Genomic DNA, 21,427 nt, shown 5'->3' on the forward strand with positions numbered 1-21,427 from the left:
ATTCTTCGTTCACCACCATGCTTGTCGGTCAAGTGCAGTCTGTGTTTTCTGGCCTGTGGTGGTCAAATTGACCTCAGAGGTATGGTGCAAGCATCGGTTACTCAGCTCATGTTCAGTCACTAGCTTCGGAGCTGTTCCAGGGTGTGCTTTCTCATGCTATGGCTTTCCCCCCTGTTCCATTTTTGGTGGGACAGCCTGTGAATCGAAAGGACTGTCCTGTAACCCTCAGTGTTGTACCTCAGGATTGCTCAGGGAGATGGCGGGGGAGGGAGAGAGAGACTTCCCTCACAATACCTTTTAGCCAAGGCTATGCTGGGAGCCAGGAGGCCATGAGTTAGATTTTTGCTTCTTTCTCTGACCAGTGTTGAAATTTCTGTGCACTTCACAACCTCTGCTATTGAGGGAAGTCTTGTACTCCCAGCTATAGGAGGCAGGCAAGTGTCACTTACAAATTCTATAAATAAGTTAGGGCATGTCTACACTATGAAATTAGGTCGATTTTGTAGAAGTCAATCTTTAGCAACCGATTTTATACAGTCAATCGTGCGTGTCCCCATTAAGCGCATTAGGTCGGTAGAGTGCGTCCTCAATACCGTGGCTAGCATCGACTCACGGAGTGGTGCACTGTGGGTAGGTATCCTACAGTCCCCACTGCCCATTGGAATTCTGGGTTAAGCTCTCAATGCCTGATGGGGCAAAAACATTGTCGCGGGTGGTTTTGGGTACATGTTGTCGGTCTCCCCTCCCTCCCCCCTTGAAAGCAACGGCAAACAATCATTTCACGCCTTGTTTCCTGGGTTATCCGTGCGGACGCCATAGCACGGCAAGCATGGAGCCCGCTCAGCTGCGTGCTACTTTTATGAGCTTTGTAAACACCTTGCGCATTATCCTGCAGTATATGCAGAGCCTGGCTAGGAGCTGCCAGCACGAGGAAGATTGTGAGGAGGACAAGGACACAGATGTTCCTGAAAGCACGGGATGTGGCAATTGGGATATCATGGTGGCATTGGAGCATGTTGATACAGTGGAACGCCAATTCTGGGCCCAGCAAACAAGCACAGACTGGTGGGACCGCATAGTGTTGCAGGTATGGGATGATTCCCAGTGGTGGTGAAACTTTCGCATGCGTAAGGCCACTTTCATGGAACTTTGTGAGTTGCTTTCCCCCTGCCCTGAAGCGCAGGAATACCAAGATGAGATCTGCCCTGACAGTTGAGAAGCAAGTGGCGATAGCCCTGTGGAAGCTTTCAACGCCTGACTGCTACTGGTCAGTCGGGAATCAATTCGGAGTGGGCAAATCTACTGTGGGGGCTGCTGTGATCCAAGTAGCAAAGGCAGTTAATAACCTTCTGCTAACAAGGGTAGTGACTCTTGGAAATGTGCATTTCATAGTGGATGGCTTTGCTACAATGGAGTTCCCTAACTGTGGTGGGGAGACAGATGGATTGCACATCCCTATCTTGGCACCGGATCAGCTTGCCAAACAGTACGTAAACCCTAACCCTAAACCGCAAGGATACTTCTCAATGGTGTTGCAAGTATTGGTGTATCACAAAGGCTGTTTCACCGACACCAACGTGGGATGGTCGGGAAAGGTGCGTGACACTCACATCTTTCGGAACTCTGGGCTGTTCGAAAAGCTGCAAGAAGGCACTTTCTTCCCAGACCAGAAAATTACCGTTGGGGATGTTGAAATGCCAATAGTTATCCTTGTGGACCCAGCCTACCCCCTTGCTCCCATGGCTCATAAAGCCATACACAGGCAGCCTGGACAGCAGTAAGGAGCAGTTCAACTATAGGCTGAGCAAGTGCAGAAAGGTGGTAGAATGTGCCTTTGGGCATTTAAAGGGGCGCTGGCGCTATTTGCTGAGTAGGTTAGACCATTGTTATTGCTGCTTGCTGTGTGCTCCAGAATATCTGTGAGAGTAAGGGGGAGACATTTATGGTGGGTTGGGAGGTTGAGGCAAATCACCTGGCAGCCAATTTTGAACAGCCAGACACCAGGGCAATTAAAAGAGCACACCAAGGCGCGCTGCACATCAGAGAGGCTTTGAAAAACAGTTTTATGACTGACCAGGCTACGGTGTGACAGTTGTGTGTTGAGACAAAGCTGCCCCCTTTGGTGAATGTACTTCCCAGTAAGCCAATCCCCCTCCCGCACTTCGACCACAGCTGGCACGGAAAATAAAGTCCCTATTGTTCTGAATCCATTCATTCTTTGTTTATTAAAAAGAACTTCAGATCACTGACAACGCTGACTAGTAAAAGGTAGCCTGGGTGGAGTGGGAGAGGAGGGAAGGACAAGGCCACAGTGCTTATTGTAGCCACACTACAAATCATAGCTGTTTAAATGACAACCTTCTGTTGCTTGGGCCATCCCCTGGAGTGGAGTGGCCGGGTGACTCGAGCCTCCCCCCCGCATTCTGGGCGTCTGGGTGAGGAGGATATGGAACTTGGCGAGGAGGACAGGCGGTTACACAATGGATACAGTGGGGGTCTGAACTCTAGTTGCCTTTCCTGAAGCTCCACCAGATGCCTCATCATGTCCGTTTGCTCCTCCATTAGCCTCAGCATCTCCTCCTGCGTGTTCCAATCACACTCACTGTATGCCTCCCTGGCTTCTGCCACCAAATGCCTCCATGCGTTCAGCTGGGCCCTATCAGTGTGGGAGGACTGCATGAGCTCTGAAAACATGTCATCACGAGTGCTTTTTTTTCTCCTTCTAATATGTGATAACCTCAGGGATGGAGTTGATAGGGGGAGCATAGAAACATTTGCAGCTGCAGGGGGGGGAAAAAGGGAGAGTAGAATTTAAGAAGATACATTTCTGAGAACAAAAGGGAGACTCTTTCACAGTGAATCAAGCAATTCACAGCAGACAGCACATGTGTTTTAGGTACAAGGTCGCATTTTGGCTTTGCATCGCACATGGCTGGGCAACAGAATTCAATTTCCAGGCAGCTGTGGTAAGCCAAAGGGTACACGGGGTTGGCTTCTTCCGCGTTCATAACATGTGGGAATGGTTTCATACTGCAGTGTTTTCCTTTCCCATAGCAACCAATGCCAGCTGGGTTTACCATTTAAAAGGAGGGGCTGCGGTTTTGGAGTGGATGTGCAGGGCACCCCGCCCCCGCTCCCCATATGGCTATTCTCCAGGGTGATCCCTTTTAGCCAAGCGCAAAGAGCCCAGCATGACTGGGGTCTAATAACGCACTGGGGATCACCAAACAGAGGGGATTACTGTTCCCTTACAAAAATTCCCCTATTTCAACCAGGTGACCATGAATGAGATCACTCTCCTGAGGCTGACACAGAAAGATAAAGACCGAATGTTGCATGAATGCGACCATAACCCAGGACCATTCGCTGCCATGCTTTGTGCTGGAATGATTCCAGACTACTTGCTACTGACTTGGGGTGATAAAGTGTCCTACCGTGGAGGATGAAATAAAGCAGCCCTCCCCAGAAATCTTCTGGAAAGGCTTTCAGAGTACCTCCAGGAGAGCTTCATGGAGATGTCCCTGGAGGATTCCTGCTCCATCCCCAGACACGTTAACCGACTTTTCCAGTAGTGGTACTGGCCGCGAATGCATCCCAATTGTTCAGGGCAAATCAAACATTAAACACAATTGCTTTTAACCTCTGTAGTGTAGTTACAAATGTGCACTCACCAGAGGTGCCTTCTCCGCCTTCAGGGTCTGGGAACAATATGCCCTGGGAGGGTATTGGCTCCAGAATGATGAAAAGGTCCTGGCAGCCAGGGAGAACAGATTCTCCACTTGCCTGCTGCGCATTCTCCTCCTCTTCCTCATCCACAAAATCTTCCTCCATGTTGCCTGAGGCTGCCACCTTGCAGGTGTCCACAGACAGTGGTGGGGTAGTGGTAGGGTCCCCCCTAGAATGGCATGCAGCTGATCACAGAAGCGGTATGTCTGGGGCTCTGACCCAGAGCGACTGTTTGCCTCCTTTGTCTTTTGGTAGGCTTGCCTGAGCTCCTTAATTTTCACACGGCACTGCTTTGTGTCCCTAGCCTCTGTCCACCATGCCCTGTGCGATTTTGGCATATATATATATCAGCATTTCTTCTGTGGGATCAGAGATCTGCCTGCAGAGATTCTTCTCCCCATACAGCAATCAGATCCAGTGTCTCCCGTTTGCTCTATGCTGGAGCTTGTGTGCGATTCTGGGACTGCATGGTGTTCTGCTGAGCTCACCACGCTGACCAAACAGGTGAAACACTGGAATGCGTTACCTAGGGAGGTGGTAGAATTTCCTTCCTTGGAAGTTTTTAAGGTCAGCCTTGACAAAGCTCTGGCTGGGATGATTTAATTGGGGATTGGTCCTGCTTTGAGCAGGGGGTTGGACTAGATGACCTCCTGAGGTCCCTTCCAACCCTGATATTCTATGATTCTATGAAATGAAATTCAGAAGTTCCCGGGGCTTTTCCTGTGTACCTGGCTAGTGCATCGGAGTTGAAAGTGCTGTCCTGAGCGGTCACATTGGAGCACTCTGGGATAGCTCTCGGAGACCAACACCATCGAATTGCACAGAGCTGCGTCTACAGTACCCCAAATTCGACCCAGGAAGGTCGATTTTAGTGGTACCCCCCTCATCGGAGAGGAGTACAGCCATCGATTTTAAGAGCCCTTTAGGTTGTTGGAACAGGGTTGGTTGTGTAGACACATTCCTTATAAAATCAACCTAACGCGGCTAAATTCAACCTAACCTCGTAGTGTAGACCAGGCCTTAGAAGTGGGTTTGCACTTCTGGCACAGCTGGGAATAGAGCTCAGGTCTGCCAATTTTGGCAGACCCAAGTCTCAACTGCTTAGCCACAGGTGCTGATAAGGACAAATTTAAACATTTTATTAAAGCTAATGTTAAAAAATATATATAATACATAGGTTGGGGACAGAGTGTACATCTGGGTATAGTGCTTAGATTAGCCACAAAGTTTGTTTTTAAAAGTCATATAATACATCCTTTTCTTTTTGCAGATACAGACTAACACGGCTGCTACTCTGAAACCTGTCATATGATACATAGAGTACATAATCAGCAATAACCCAAATTTAGGTGAATAAATTTAACAATACAGTTTAGATATTAGAATCCGAGTACTCGGATACGTCACTCATGAAAAGTTGTACAGAGATCTGAATGAGAGGAGATTGTCCCTCAGTAATTGAGAATTAGGTAGGTCGTCCATTTAGAAAATACAATCCATGAGGAAAGTATTTCAGTTACTTTCCTGACTGCGCTTCTCATTGGCCTCCAGCTCATCCCTCCTGGTATTGCTGATGTACAGTGATGTGTTCTATGTAGATGTCCCTCGACCACCTGATTGCGTCTGACACCATGAGTTGCTGCATCAGCCAAGTGTAGCATTGACCAATTCCACATTTTCTCAGCACTCACTCGTTACTGGGGTCCCATGTGCCTAAGGCCCCAACGATCAGTGCGTGTGTCTGGACCTGGAACCCTTAGCTCTCAAGGTTTCGGCCAGAGGGGCATATTTCTCAGCCTTTTGAGCTCGGGCATTGTGGAAGGCTGGGGTCCTGTTCTCAAACAGCACTGTGACGTCCACCATGATGATCTTCTTCCGGTCCTCCTTGGGGATGATGTCCAGTCGCAGCTGGCTGTCGGTTCCGGGTACGGCGGAGTTCACGGCAACCTTCCCCATGGGTGGCGGAATGGCTCTGGCCAGGAGATCTTGGATGGTGGTGTGTCGCAGCTGCCTGACTCTCGCATGAGGCTTGCAGCTGCACAGGATGTGGGGTAGCATCTCGTTGGCGTAGCCGCACTTCCTGCATCGCTTGTCCCAGTTCCTGTGGCAGACGGCTCCGTTCAGTGGGACGCAGTTGAGCTGGGCCCTGTGGATGAACCTCCAGTCAGCAAATCGGGTGAAGCTGCCCCCAGGGACAAAGTGGTTGCTGGCGTCACACTTGCACATCACCTTGAATGCCTTGCCCTGGTCCGGCTTCCGTTTCATGTTTTCCACGTATTGGCAGCGGATGGCATCCTTCAGGGTCCTCTCTAGCATGGTTCTAGCTGTTGGAGTGATGATAGTGTGATCTGTATTCTTTACCTGTGGCACCAGGACTCCCAGCTCCTGGCATTCCTTGTACCATGTCCAGTGGCAGCTGATACACTTCTCCAGTTGTCATGTAGCATTGCGGGCACAAGTTCAGAGAGAAGCAGTCTCCTCTGTCTCTTCCAAATTCACCTTCCAGCGAGCTGCTCAGGTAGGTGGTGACATCTTGGTTGGAGAGGGTCCTGGTGATTCACTTCTTGATGGCATCCTGCAGAGCACTCTCCACGATGTTCCTCACCATAGCATCCAGGCATGTCAGAAGGCGGAAGGCATGAATGATCACGGCAACGTCGCACAGATCACCCATTCGAGGGATGTTGGCACCACCCTGCCTGTGCAAGATGTACACCAGTTCATTGCTGGTGTTTGGGGAAGAAACATCCACTTCTTCACCAGCTGCCAGTAGTGTTGTCTGCCTTGTTCAGAGGTACCTTCGCCATGGCAGATCCCCTCAGGACAAATGAGATACAGGGGATCAGGAAGGTGTTCAAGGCGTTGATCTTCTGCCACGGTGTCAGTAGGGAAGAGTCGATCCTGGCCACCTCTCTTGGGATCACCATGATGGTATCCTCAGGTGTCTGTTGGACGCAGAAACCCATCGGCTTGCCGAGATGTTGGTACACTTGCCTGTCCTCGAGGAAGATCATGGGTTCACTCTGGATCTGAAAAGACATAGCCTGGACCAAATCCCTTCTACTGCCATTGATATGCAAGGATGCACACTTCCTGGCACTGAAGCAGAGTCCCATCTAGTTGGCAGCCTGGCTGGTGGTGTCAAGCATTTGTTGGAGACTCTCGGGGTTGTCTGCAATCAGGACCAGATCATCTGCATAGGCCAGGATATTCACACTCGTGTATCTACATGCTTGTCTGTCCTCTCTGTAACTACTGCTGTAACCATTAGTCAGTGCTCCCTCTCCCAGAATGTTGATTCCCAGCACTGTGCTGCTGTTTAGCAGATCGTTGTGTGCCACCACCCATCCTTGTAGTACAGTACCTGAGCACTGAAATAGGTTGGCAATATCAAGTCCCTAGTGGGCTTCATGAATCTCTGACCTTTTGGGGGTACAGAAATCTGTGCTGGAGGTAGGATTTGGAGGTGGATGTCATTCTGGTTTTGATGGAAAAGCTTTTCCTGGTGATGGTACTGACAACTGCTTATTCCTTGTCGTACTGTGGGCAGAGAAGAGGGCTGCATTGACATCTGGAAAGAGCTGTTTGGTCTGGCTGGTGTGCGAGCTCCTTAATTTTCTCTGGGTGGAGGATAACTTCCAAGGTGCTCATGCTTGGAAAATGACTGGCTTTGAGTCACTAGGTAACGCTGTTGTCGTCTGTTATTTCCATCTGAACCGTGTGAGCAGCTACTTGTCATCAGTGAGGTTTAAAACAGGGAAGCCAGTCCGTGTGAGTTCTTCCAGGAACCCGTCTCCAGGAAGGAAATCTGCTGGGAAGAGTCTGGCCTCTTTTTTGATACTATTGTTTTTAACAAGTAATTAATTTCTGAAGGATATACGTGGTCAGATATGCCCATACTTTAGAATTTGGAAACCCATTTGGCTTGGTTAATCAATGTGTACGTGGCTTCTTTGTCTCCCTGAATAGCAATCTCCGCATCCTAAGGTAAGATGACTCCATCAGGTTGATCTTTATTCTACTTTCCTTATGTGTTCCTAGTTGTTGTGCTCTGCCTGAGCAGTGTTTGAGTGTTAACAGGGAAACCACGTGCCAATTTCCTGTACAGATTTGTTAAGTTTGGGTGCCCCTGTAGTTCGTCCATTCATAGAATCTCAGAGTTGGAAGGGAAATCAGGAGGTCATCTCGTCCAACCCCCTGCTCAAAGCAGGACCAATCCCCAATTTTTGCCCCAGATCCCTATACGGCCCCTTCAAGGATTGAACTCACAACTCTGGGTTTAGCAGGCCAATGCTCAAACCACTGAGCTATCCCTCCCCCCTTTTGAATCTTATTCTTATAAATCAGATCCAAAGTCATAGTTGTGGATTTCCAGGGAATGAACTGAATCAATTCTGTATGGTTTTAGTTGTTTTCCACACTGCCTTGCAAAGGGCTGTTGCCTGTGTTGGCAACAGGTTTTTTTAAATGGTTTCTCTGTGTTTGTTTGAGGAGTTCTACAAAATGAACCTGTGCATCTGCATTGCTGATCTGGCACATGTCCCGTTGTTTGTGTCGGGAAGACAAAGGTGTAGCAGCAGCCTAGTTTGGTTTGGAGTATTGAGGTGATCCGATTTGTCTACAGAGCCCATCATTATTCATAGATGATAAGGCCAAAAGGGACCGCTGTGATCATCTTGTCCACCTGTCTGAGTAAGACAGATCATAGGACTTCCCTGAATTCATTATGAGAACGTAGAGCCCCTCTGAACTACTTACCTTGAACAGCAAATGAACCTGGCAGAATTTCCATAGATGTGTCCCTTATTCAGTGTTTCGCCGTGTGGGAAGATGGTGAGGGGAGGGTTTGTATTTTTGAAGAATGACTCAGTTTTGTAACCAGATGCCCTCTGAATGGGCAGGGGGGCCCTGCTGTTTCTTACCAAGAGCTGACATACAGCATTAGCCTGGCACTCGTGAGACTGACGGAGCTGCTGTCTGTCAGAAATTGCAGCCCTTTGCCAATCTGAGTGTTTCGAAAAGTCCATTCAAATGACAGGTTTCAGAGTAACAGCCGTGTTAGTCTGTATTCGCAAAAAGAACAGGAGGACTTGTGGCACCTTAGAGACTAACCAATTTATTTGAGCATGAGCTTTCGTGAGCTACAGCTCACTTCATCGGATGCATACTGTGGAAAGTTTAGAAGATCTTATTATATACACACAAAGCATGAAAAAATACCTCCTCCCACCCCACTTTCCTGCTGGTAATAGCTTATCTAAAGTGATCACTCTCCTTACAATAAAAAGAAAAGGAGTACTTGTGGCACCTTAGAGACTAACCAATTTATTTGAGCATGAGCTTTCGTGAGCTACAGCTTCATCGGATGAAGTGAGCTGTAGCTCACGAAAGCTCATGCTCAAATAAATTGGTTAGTCTCTAAGGTGCCACAAGTACTCCTTTTCTTTTTGCGAATACAGACTAACACGGCTGTTACTCTGAAACCTCTCCTTACAATGTGTATGATAATCAAGTTGGGCCATTTCCAGCACAAATCCAGGTTTTCTCACCCCCCCTCCCCCACACAAACTCACTCTCCTGCTGGTAATAGCTTATCTAAAGTGACCACTCTCCTTACAGTGTGTATGATAATAAAGGTGGGCCATTTCCAGCAGGAGAGTGAGTTTGTGTGGGGGGGGGGGTGAGAAAACCTGGATTTGTGCTGGAAATGGCCCAACTTGATTATCATACACATTGTAAGGAGAGTGATCACTTTAGATAAGCTATTACCAGCAGGAGAGTGGGGTGGGAGGAGGTATTTTTTCATGCTTTGTGTGTATATAATAAGATCTTCTAAACTCTCCACAGTATGCATCCAATGAAGTGAGCTGTAGCTCACGAAAGCTTATGCTCAGATAAATTGGTTAGTCTCTAAGGTGCCACAGGTACTCCTTTTCTTTATTCAAATGACAGTTATTAAAACAGAAGAAGGTGGGAGGCCCCGGGTAACTCTCAACTGAATGGGATGGAGAAGCTCCTCGGTTGGGGGGAGGGGAGAGATAAGCCCTGAGGCTCAGATCCATAAAAGACATTTACTGTAGGTAACTAACTCTCAATTGATTTCAATGGGCGTTAGGTGGCTGAATACTTCTGAGGATGTGGGTATCAGTGTCCCATACTGGGGAATGGGGTAGGGGCTGCTCTGGGAGGCTGAAAGGCCTTTGTGAGCAGATTTTCCCAGTGCTCAGCATCCAACAGCTCCCACTGAGAGCAATGGGAGCTGCTCCATACTGGGCTCAGTTCAGAATCTGGCCTCTGGTGTTTCACACTGCAGTGGAGTTGCTCTAAGCTTTTTTAAAGCCTCACAAATGGGACTACGTGAATTTTCTCCCTCTCTTCTTGGATGGCGCTGACCTGCATGGGATGGACCCTGCTAATCGTTCTTCAAAAATACTTTCATTAATATTAACTTCCCCTTACTTCCATTTTATAGATGTGGGTTTTTTCATTTTTTATAGCTGCCTTCACTTCCATACACTCTCCGTGGTTTAATCATGGGCAAGGCCATGTATTTGCCTGTGTAATGGAGACCTGGCTGGCTTGGTCTGTATTAGCAGAGCTTTCTCAAGATAGATACCAGGTTTAGCATGACCCGAGGGAAGTTTGGCAAGTGGCTTAGTCGGGCTGTTTGCATGTAGGAGGTGCTCTATTCCAACAGTTGATTCGCTTGAGTTTGTCCAGGAGAAGCAATGCCAAGCACAAGCATTCAGAAATCCTGAGTCTGGCCCTTCCAATCAATGAGATTCAAAAATAATACATTTTGAGTTCTTTTTACTTGCCTTCTGTTTTTGTGCCTTTAGTGTACGTCTCCAACTTTTCTCTGCTACTTTAAGAACGAGAAGTGTTGTTGTTTTTTAAGTTGATTCTCGTGTGATTCCAGGAGCCAGACCTTAAGAAAAACAGCAGTGTGAATCATGATACTGTCATGGGAAGTAGCAACCTTGAGATGGGGTTAAACTGGAAATAATTCTGCTGTATAAGCCACTTGACTGTATCTCTGATTTCCATCAGTGTTGGCAGAAATGCCATCTGGCTTGTGTGGAAATAGCCCAGGCTTATTGTAATGGGTGACTTCAAGGTCCATGCAGTTGATATAGGTCTTCTGGGTTAACCCAGGAGTTTATGGGTGCCATGAAAGCCTAGGATTACTCCAGATTGCCTTCAGTCTGCACTCACATAGTGGCCATACACTGGATTTTGGGGTTGACGATTGTAAGGTAGGGTTACATCACCTCTCTCGCTTTGAATTTGTGGCTGGTGGCATTAGTCCCTGCAAGGGAGGAGACCGTTGTGCAGCTGGTAGCCCAGTGGCATGTCCACATGTTGGGACAGGGAAAGTGTCAGCATGCAGGGCCTAGCACAGCGGGGCTCAGATCTTGATTGAATCTTCTCAGCACTAGTGCAGTGTGTATAACAGTGACCGGGATCTCCAGGCCTCTGCTATTGTTACTGTCCTCTAGGCATTGTCTCCATGTGCTTCTCCTCACAGGTCAGAAATAATCAACAAATTAACTGTATGGGGCAGAGGTTAAAGCACCACTTGTGGTCACCGCACTCAGCATTTTTTATTGCAGTGCAAAGAGTTTAAGAAACCTTGTGACAAGGCTTCAGTGGAGACCACGAGTTTTCTTTTCTGAAGTTCTGACCAGCTGGGAATCAGGCTAGAGTTTCCTGGTGCAGAGTTTTCTGTTGGCTTATTCAGATCCAAACTGAAGTGGCTGCCTCCGTAGTGGCAGGTTGTCATGGTGCATGTGTGCGTATTCTCTGTTTGAACTTTGGTCAGTTTCACTCAAAGCGTACCCATCTACACTGCAGCTGCAGTGTGATTTGCAGCATGTATAGACAGGCGCACGCTAGCTGTAACCTAGTCAGATCACTGAAAGTAGAAATGAGGCAGTGGTCTTCAGCGTGGGCTGCACAAGCGAGTACATCCGCAGGGGGACAGGGGTGCTTACGCAGTCTGCACTGACGTTGGCGCTGCCACGTCCTCACCTCCGCAGTGGCTGAGATTGTCATCTTTATATGTTGGCAGGATCACCAGCTATTGCTTGTGTTTGCTGCTGTTTATACCCGAGGCCCTGTGCACTCTGCAACAAGTTGGACCGCCAGTCTCCTGGTTTGCGTGGCACTCAGGTGCAGCAAGTTGAAATTTCAGTAGCAGACCTGGGTGTGAAGTGTTCTTCGATGTGAACCCAGGGTACTCTTGGAGAGCCGCCTTTTCCCTGGAGCTGCTTTTACCAGGATCCAAGTGTGTGTTCAGGCTTTGGGTCCATCAGGGCCAATGATTTCAAAGCAGAAGTCTATGTCTCCCCGAGGGTATCTTTCTGTACTTGGGGCTCCTTTTACATAGAATATAAAACTTCTCCTACTTCCTTCTGCCTGCACCCTCAGAGCAGAATAGACTAGTTGGGGCTCTTTTATTAACATTGCTATTAATGATTTGTGTTGCGGTAATGCCTAGAGTCCTTGTCCATGGCTGTGGCTCTCGTTGTGCAAGGCACTACAAGAAAAGAACACAAAGGAGCAGGAGACTGTAAAGTAAATTCCTAGATTTGCCCCTTTGAGACATGGCAGGTCCTTAGCTCTACAGCCTCCTTCCCTGTTCTGATAGAACCTGAGCCCGACCGTCGGCCCATCTACTACTTCAGGTTTGTGCCTGGGTGATAAGTGCATGGGGAATATTTACATCATCCCAGGGGAGAGTATTGGGACTCTCATCAGTCAGCATGTTCCGAATTTTGTTTGAAATTGCGTGAATGCGTGCAGAGCGCATTTGGTAAATCTAACAATGTCAGGGTCATTCCTGACCTGATTGGGAGCAGTGATCTGGCTGTGAAGACTTTCAAACAGACTATGAATGTGATCTGCACATCCTGCTGAATCCGTGTTGCATGGCAGCTTGTTCACTTATAAGTTAAAATCTTCCCCCTTTGTCGTCCTACAGGTGTCATGTGATCAGAGTTAGGTGGCAGCAGGAGTTGAAATGCATTCCAGTCACACAACTGAAAATGGACCTGACCCAAAGGTAGTTATACAGGTGAGTGAGTCCAGCTGATTCTCTCAGGGCCCGTCTGATGAGAGTTTTTGATTATGATGTAACTCACGTTGTCTGACTGACAGGTAACTGGAGATTACTAACACGGCTGTAAGTGCTAGGCCAGCTCCACGCTAGAACCTTTTGCCAGTACAACAATGCAGATTAGTGGTGAGAGTCTTTTTTTTTAATGACGTTTCAGTACAGGCAAAAGCCCTGCTCTAGACACAGACAAAAAGCTTATGTTGCTCAGCAAATCAGTATAAACTGTACCAGCGACATTTTTGGGTTTTTTTTTTGGTTTTTTTTTGCCGATATGAACGGTCTCCACTAGGAGGGGATCCTGGCATTGCTATGTATAGCTGCCCTAGTCTAGCCTCTCAGCAGTGTACAAACATTGTTCCCAATGGCAGAGATTTGTGTCATGGAGCATCTAAACTAGCATGCCCAAGGATGTCAGTTAACACTAGTGAATTGGCAATTGGTTAACTTGAGCTGTGTCACAACCAAAAGCTCTAATGTAGTCAGGCTCTCAGATTGAAAGGCTCTATACAGTGCGGAGAAGATGTAAAGTGTTAAGATTGGTCCCAAGGAACTTTATTACAGAAATGTTAGTAGCTGGTGTATTTTTCTTTACACAACTTTTTGGAATCTATACATGTTTAGAAAGAACATTTCAGTAAATTAGCTACAAACATAAGGATTACAGTTTTGTGCTTAATTTAGTCCTAGAACAGAATTAGACATATAGAATGTGTGTATAAAATGTGTATTATTTTATTACAGTAACGCCCAAGGTGCCAATCAAGGACTAGGGTTCCTTGTTCTGGGGGTTGTGCAGGCAGTGAAATGACAGTCCGTACCCCAAAGAGCTCACGAGATAGGTACTTACAAGATGTGACAGAAGGATGAGACAGGCAAATGCAGGGAGGGGCATGTGGGGCAAGAGGTTGGACAAGGTAACAGTACAAGAAGCAAGTACAATAAGCAGAGGTCTCAGCTCCCCACCTGCCTGGCCATTGTCCCCCAAATCACCCCACACTAAATGCCTCAGGAAATACTGTCTTTAGCTAGGCTGAATTCTTGTAGTAAACTTTGACTGCCAAATAAATACATCTGGGATCTTGACCCTGTAAGTGGAGTAAAATGGGCTGTGGAAGTCTTCGAAAAATAATTCACCCGAAAATAAAGACTAAGGTCAAGACTTTCAAAAATGACTAGTGATTTTAGGATGCCTCAATTTTCAGGTGCACAACTTGAGACCCCAGGAAGAGGTCAGATTTGCAGAGGCTGGATATTCTGCCCTTTTTAGAAATCAGGCACCCGAATCACTAATCACTGCTGAAGATCCTGGCTAAAGACCTTGAGGAGCAAAACACCACAAACCAGATGAACAAATAAAGAAAATTAGGAACTGCTTCTCCCAACCATCACCAAATCTCAGGCAGCCTGCTCTAAACAATTGGAGCCATTTTAAGCCTTATTTGAACCCCATGTATTTTCCTAAAATAAACCTTCCACCTGAAATTTGGTCTGAAATCTGTCTGTAATCATGGACAGAGGGACCTAGACAAATTGGAGGATTGGACCAAAAGAAATCTGATGAGGTTCAACAAGGACAAGTGCAGGGTCCTGCACTTAGGACAAAAGAATTCCATGCACCGCTACAGGCTGGGGACCGAGCGGCTAGGCAGCAGTTCTGCAGAAAAGGACCTAGGGGTTACAGTGGATGAGAAGCTGGATATGAGTCCACAGTGTGTCCTTGTTGCCAAGAAGGCTAACGGCATATTGGGCTGCATTAGTAGGAGCATTACCAGCAGATCGAGGGAAGTAATTATTCCCCTCTATTTGGCACTGATGAGGCTGTCAAGGGTTCCCTCCCAACTCTGAACTCTAGGGTACAGATGTAGGGACCCGCATGAAAACCCCCTAAACTTATTTTTACCAGCTTAGATTAAAAACTTCCCCGAGGCACAAATCCTTCCTTGTCCTTGGATAGGTACTGCTGTCACCACCAAGTGAGTTAGACAAAGATTCAGGAGAAGGACCACTTGGAGTTCCTGTTTCCCTAAAATATCCCCCCAAGCCCTTCACCCCCTTTCCTGGGGAGGCTTGAGAATAATCTACCAACCAGATAGGTAAACAAGGTGAGCGCAAACCAGACCCCTGGTTTTTTTAGGACCCTAAAAACCAATCAGGTTCTTAACAACAGAGTTTTATTGTAAAAACAAAATAAAAGAAGCACCTCTGTAAAATCAGGATGGAAGGTAACTTTACAGGGTAATCAGATTCAAAACACAGAGGATTCCCCTCTAGGCAAAACTTTAAAGTTACAAAAAACAGGGATAAACCTCCCTTTTAGCACAGGGAAAATTCATAAGCTAAAACAAAAGATACTCTAACGCATTTCCTTGCTATTACTTACTATTTCTGTAAATTTAGATGTATCATTCAGTAGGAGCTAGATTACTTGCTTGGTCTCTCTCTTTGTCTCCTGAGAGAACACACACAAAGAGCCAAAGCAAAACCCTTCCCCCCACATATTTGAAAGTATCTTCTCCCCTTATTGGTCCTTTTGGTCAAGTGCCCCCCAGGTTATCTGAGCTTGTTAACCCTTTACAGATAAAGGAGGGATTTTATGCTACCCTTAGCTGTATGTTTATGGCAGAGGCCATGGTGGATCTGGAGTATTGTTCCAGTTTTGGGCCCCCCACTACAGAAAGGAAGGATGTGGACAAATTGGAAAGAGACCAGCGGAGGGTGACAAAAGTGATTAGGGGGCTGGGGCACATGACTTATGAGGCGAGGCTGAGGGAACTGGGCTTATTTAGTCTGCAGAAGAGAAGAGTGAGGGGGGATTTGACAGCAGCCTTCAGCTACCTGAAGGGGGTCCCAAACAGGATGGAGCTCGGCTGTTCTCAGTGGTGACAGATGACAGAACAAGGATCAATGGTCTCAAGTTGCAATTGGGGAGGTCTAGGTTGGATATTAGGAAACACTATTTCACTAGGAGGGTGGTGAAGCACTGGAATGGGTTATCTAGGGAGGTGGTGGAATCTCCTTCCTTAGAGGTTTTTAAGGCCCGGCTTGACAAAGCCCTGGCTGGAATGATTTAGTTGGATCCTTTTCGAAGCGAGCTGTTCTTATAACACAAATCTGCATGCTTTGTCCTTTAGTTGATCAAGAAGCAGTTGGTGAGTTCCATCAAGGGACTGCAGAAACAGTATGTGACCTCTGATGCCATTGTAACCAGTGACACTGACGATGCTAATGCCCTGTGCTGTGCACTAGAGGCTGTGTTTGTGCATGGACTGAAGGCGAAGTACATAAAAACAGACGCTGGAGGAAAAGTGAAAAAACCATGTGGCCGTGCACCTCTTCCCCAGCCTGTCTTCTGGGGCTTGCTGAAAACCATCACGCACAGGTGAGGAGCTTCCATCTTACAGTCACTTACAGCCTGTTGCATTCCTTGGTACATTTACATAGGTTAAAAGCCACACAGTTCATGGAGCAGTCAATAGAAACATGGCCAACTCAGAAGAACTAACTCCCCCTCATCCCACCTTCTCTCAGAATACTTAGCCCCTTCTGCCAGAAGCTTGAGGGAACACAGACCATGGAAGGGGTCTGGAAGATCAGCAGATTTGGGCTGTGTGGGACCAATGAGGGAAGCAAGTGCCAGAGTAAAGGGACCCCTTGTGACCATACCCTTTCCTCAGCTCCCAGATCTTAATCACTTAGCGCATCGCAGTTGTTGGGATGGGTCATAGGGAAGCAAGTGGCCCCTAAGGGTACCACCTCTACACTGCGATAAAAAACCATGAGACTCAAAGCCCAGGTCAGTTGACTGGGGCTGCAGAGCTAAAAATTGCAGTGTAGACGTTCAGGCAGGAGCCCTGGCTCTGAGAAACTCACTCGCGTGGGTTCTCAAAGTCCTGGCTCCAGCCTGAGCCCGAACATCTGCACTGCAATTTAATAGCCCTGAAATCTGAGCCCAAGTCAGCACAGAGGAGCGTGCTGCTGGTGGAGAGTCAGAAACTGCTCCTGGCTGGCGGGGGAGCGCTGCGTGGGGGAGGAGGGGGTGGTCCAGATCTCTCCCTGCTTCCTCCTGGCAGAGGAACTTGGTCGGGGGGGGTGCGGGGGGGGGGGGGGGGTGGCGACCTCCTGCCAAGCGCTCCGTGCATCCAGGTCACTTTCCCCAGCTGGGCTCTGCTCTCCTGTCCTCCCCTTACGCAGTCCAGGTGGGGAAAGTGACCTGGATGCAGTGAGCCCTGACACCGCTTCTTGCTCCCCCCCCTCACAGCCCCTTAGGGGGTAGGGAGGAGCAGCGTTTGGGGGTGGGGAGTGAGCAGCAATGCCAGCTGCTCTGTGCGTCCAGGTCAGTTTCCCCACATGGGCACAGGAGGGAGGTGCAGGGGCCAGGAGCAATGGGGGGGCACCACACCCACGTGGGCCAGGCACCAAGATACAAGTTTGCCTAGGGCGGCATTTTCCCTCAGGCTAGCCCTGGTTAAGGTTTCATCTACAGTACTACAAGTTGGAAGTGTGTTGTAACCAGGTCAAGGGACATCCTATGGTAAGCAGGCTCCTTGACCCCATTGTTGTTGTAGAGTAGATGGGCCAGCAGATAACCAGAAGCCAGCATGTTTATTGGTTTCAGAGTAACAGCCGTGTTAGTCTGTATTCGTAAAAAGAAAGAAGAAAAGGAGTACTTGTGGCACCTTAGAGACTAACCAGTTTATTTGAGCATGAGCTTTCGTGAGCTACAGCTCACTTCATCGGATGCATAGTCCCATGTTTATTGGGACTTTATAGATCAAAATCAGTATCTCAAATTGCACCCAAATGAGGATCCACTGTCCTCTGTTGCTCTATTCAAGAAGCACCGCTAAATAAGGAAAGCGCCAGGGTGTGCTACTTGCAGTTTCCGAGCACATGTGGGAAGCATATAAGACAGTCTACTGAGAAAGTCGGCCACTGTATTTCTAGGGAGTTTATTGCAATGTAGTGAACCCTGTAGTTAAGGTTGTAAAATTGTTGTGGCCTGGGAAGGGACTCAGGAGGCCTGGATTCCATTCCCTGCTTGGTAACCTTGGTCAGGTCGCATCCCCCTTTCTGTGCCTCAGTTTTCCCATCTGTAAAATGGGTATAATGGTACTGCTTTTCCTCCATAAAGTGCTTTGAGATCTCCTGATGAAAAGCACTAGATAAGAGCTAGCTGTTCTTATTTGCTATTTTCGTATGCTAATGAGTTTTTTTGAAACATTTACCTTCTGGACAGAATCTTTCAATACTGTGTCTTAGCCCAAAAGCATATGTTTTTGGAAGGTTTCATCCAGATTCCCTTAGCTGTTTGTGAGTTATGAAAGAGCCAAAGACATCCACTTTTCACACACTCTGGGAGACATTTTTATGCCTTTGAGCATTTCTGCCTTTGTTTTTAAAAATGAACAAAAAGACCCACACTCTTCTGCCATGACTTTTAATATGGCTTCAGTGCCACCAACTGAAATGTGAGCTGGGACCAAGGACTAGTGTCAACATTAGATTTTGGGGGGAAATATTTGAAATCTGTTGGTTTTGATTAACCAGTGAGGGGAAGAAAGCAGCTCTGCCACTTTGCAGCTTCCCTGTATCTTTCCCTGCCCAGAGAAGGTGCTGGGCATGCATAGGAGCTGCTGGTGGAACAATGTGCATGAAGGAGCTTGTCATTGAAACACCACTTCCCTCCTTGTACCTAGTCCAAGAAATGCCTTTACCTTTGGAAAAGAACCAGTCGTGGAGCCAGCTAGTTTTGTATCTCAGCAAGTTTTGCTGCATTTCACAGTATTCTGCAAATTTTACTTTTTAATTCCTGTCAGATAATTAAGTTTGCCTGTTGCCATTGTGAATATCCAGTCGGGACAACAGAAAATGCTCTCCAGACAAAAGAGCAGCAAGGATGGGAGCTCCTTCCCCATTCTTGGAGAGGAGTGGCAGTGCCTCGTGGGAGATGTAGTCCAGCCAGGGAACCCATCCCATAGAGCAGGGGTTCTCAATCGTTTTCTTTATGAGGGCTCTCCCCCCCCCACCCCCCAAACCCGCTATAAAAACTCCACGGCCCAGCTGTCCCACAGCAGCTGTTTTTCTGCATATAAAAGCCAGGGCTGGTGTTAGGGGTTAGCAAGGAGGGCAATTGCCCGGGACCCCATACCGTAGGAGGCCCCTCAAAGCTAAGTTGATCAGGCTTTGTCTTCAGCCCCGGGTGGTAGGACTTGGGGACCCGGGCTGCAGTCCTGCGCAGCAGGATTTTGGCTATCTGCCTGGGCAGTAAGGAGTCTAATGCCAGCTGTGCTTGGCGGACCCGCTGAAATCTGCTCGCAGTCCCCCAGGGGGCCCTGGATGCAGGGCCCTCCTTAGGCATATGCAGCATATGCGGCTGCATAGGGCAGCCGAAAATTTGGGGCACCCCTGGGTCTTAGTGTCCACCCGTCCGCCTCTTCCTATCCCTGTTCTGCAGCCTGGTGAATCTTCCGCAGGAGGGGATCTAGTACTTAAAAGTGAAAAAGGCTTCAAGCTTGCCAGACCTATTAGCATAACACTGAAACTGTTAAAGAGCCATTCAAGTGGTAATGAAGCCATTTAACTGGCATTTGCCAACCCCCAGGTATATACTGCAGTTTCTGAATTTCCTAACAGAAACAGTTGTGAATTACTGTAATATTTACTCAGAACATGTTAGTCTACAGGACCTTAGTTTAAAATTTGCTTTAAAAATATGTCATTAGTGTGTTGCTGAAGATTATAAAATCACATCTCTAAAAAATCCTTGCACAGATTTCTAGATGCACAGTCTGAGTATTCAACCTTAGCCTTAAATCCTTGGATTTTCAGACATATAGTTTTTTAAATAAATCCTTCAAAAGACCACCTTTATCTAAAATACACATGCGAGCCCGGGCTGCCATCAGGCATAGGGGCACCAGTTTAATAATACTGCATAGGGCCCCATAAATCCTGATGGCGGCCCTACCCGGACCCCTGGTTGAGAACCACTGCCATAGAGGTACTGTGACAGCATTTCCAAATCAAAATATTTTGGTTTTCAAGAGTTTGGGCTTTTGATGCAAATCAGTTTTTCCCACAGAAAACAGATGCTTTTTGTGCAAAACCAGAAATCATTGCAACCCCTGTTTTCCGTAGAAAAACAGTTTTGACTGAAAACTTCCAACAAGCCCTATTTTTTATCATTTAGAAAGAGACATGAGATGCAGTCAATGGCTAGGAATGCGATGTCTCACTGTGCAGGTCAAATGACGGAATACTGGGAAATGCAAGAGTTAAGGTTCTCTTCCGTGCATGCCTATCTCAGCTTCTGCCCCATCCTGAGGCTGCCTCCCTCCTCCCTGCTGTGCTGCATCTCCTGACCCCCTGTGCTTTGGGAAATGCATCTGCCCCACCCCGCCCCCCCAATGCTCTCACAGTGCAGTTGTTAACATGTTTTGTTCTTTCCCCCCCTAGAAACATCATTTTAGAGCTGGAACAGTTAAGTTTTATCAGCACTGACGTGGGGCGCTGCCGTGCCTGGTTAAGGCTTGCCTTGAACGATGGCCTCATGGAGTGTTATTTGAAGTTACTGCTTCAAGAGAAGTCCAGGCTGCCTGAGTATTATCAGACATCAGCCCTGCTTCTGGATGCAGAGGAATGTGAATTTCTGCTTAGCTTCTTGCAGGGGTTAACTTCTCTGACCTTCGAATTGTCCTATAAATCAGCGGTTTTAAATGAATGGACTGTAACTCCCTTGTCCCTGTCTGGTCTTTGTCCTGTTTCGGAGCTTCTGGAGCATCTAACATCCTCCAGTTCTGAATCCCAGAGAAAGGAGTCCCTGGGTTTGGTCTCTCGTTCTTCGGGATCTGATGATATTGAAGTTCAACCCAGCACATTGGCCCTCAGCAAAAATGAGGACAAAAGTAAACGTACGTGCTCCACGCTAAGCCTTAACACTATGAGTTCATCCCAGCTGTCCTCCAGCCTTGGCTCTGATGGCCTCCTGCAGGCCAGCTGTACTAGAAGTCCTGATAGGTGTGAGGAACCCCTGTCGTGTGACTCTGATTTAGGGACAGCAAACGCAGAGGATTTAGACAGATCTCTGCAAGAGTAAGTATCTGAGAATGCTCTTTGCTAAGGGTTTCTTAACCCTCCTCTTTACCCCTGCATTTCATCCTCTCTCTCAAAAGCAGAAAACCTATCATTCTCCCTTTCACATGCCTCTCCCCAAACCATCTTTTCCCTCATGGATTGTGGAAAGGCAAAAGGAAAGCATGGTTACAAGGCTTGGCTGGAGTCTTCCCGCCAAGTAAAGTGACTGCAGCCCAGATCAACTGAAATCTATGGAAGGTAAAAAGAAAAGGAGTACTTGTGGCACCTTAGAGACTAACCAGTTTATTTGAGCATGAGCTTTCGTGAGCTACAGCTCAGCTCATGCTCAAATAAATTGGTTAGTCTCTAAGGTGCCACAAGTACTCCTTTTCTTTTTGCAAATACAGACTAACACGGCTGTTACTCTGAAACCTATGGAAGGTAGTTGCCTAAATACTTTTGAGGATGTAGGCCAGCCTGGTTAGGCATGAGGTCTAGTTAACTGTCTTT

The 21,427-nt window shown here is 47.5% G+C and overlaps 1 protein-coding gene across 1 annotated transcript in view; it reads left to right on the forward strand.

Annotated features, from left to right (window-relative positions):
- PLEKHM1 (pleckstrin homology and RUN domain containing M1) overlaps window positions 1-21,427 on the forward strand; it is a 52,739-nt gene that overhangs the window by 7,782 nt on the left and 23,530 nt on the right. Inside the window, exons 3-5 of the mRNA XM_074940417.1 lie at window positions 12,710-12,802; window positions 15,976-16,223; window positions 20,300-20,935. Of these exons, the coding sequence (XP_074796518.1) occupies window positions 12,749-12,802; window positions 15,976-16,223; window positions 20,300-20,935 (938 nt within the window). The 5' untranslated portion in view covers window positions 12,710-12,748. The remainder of the gene's footprint in view (window positions 1-12,709; window positions 12,803-15,975; window positions 16,224-20,299; window positions 20,936-21,427) is intronic.

The sequence above is a fragment of the Natator depressus genome, chromosome 27, assembly GCF_965152275.1.
Source record: "Natator depressus isolate rNatDep1 chromosome 27, rNatDep2.hap1, whole genome shotgun sequence".
Taxonomy (NCBI): Eukaryota; Metazoa; Chordata; order Testudines; family Cheloniidae; genus Natator; species Natator depressus.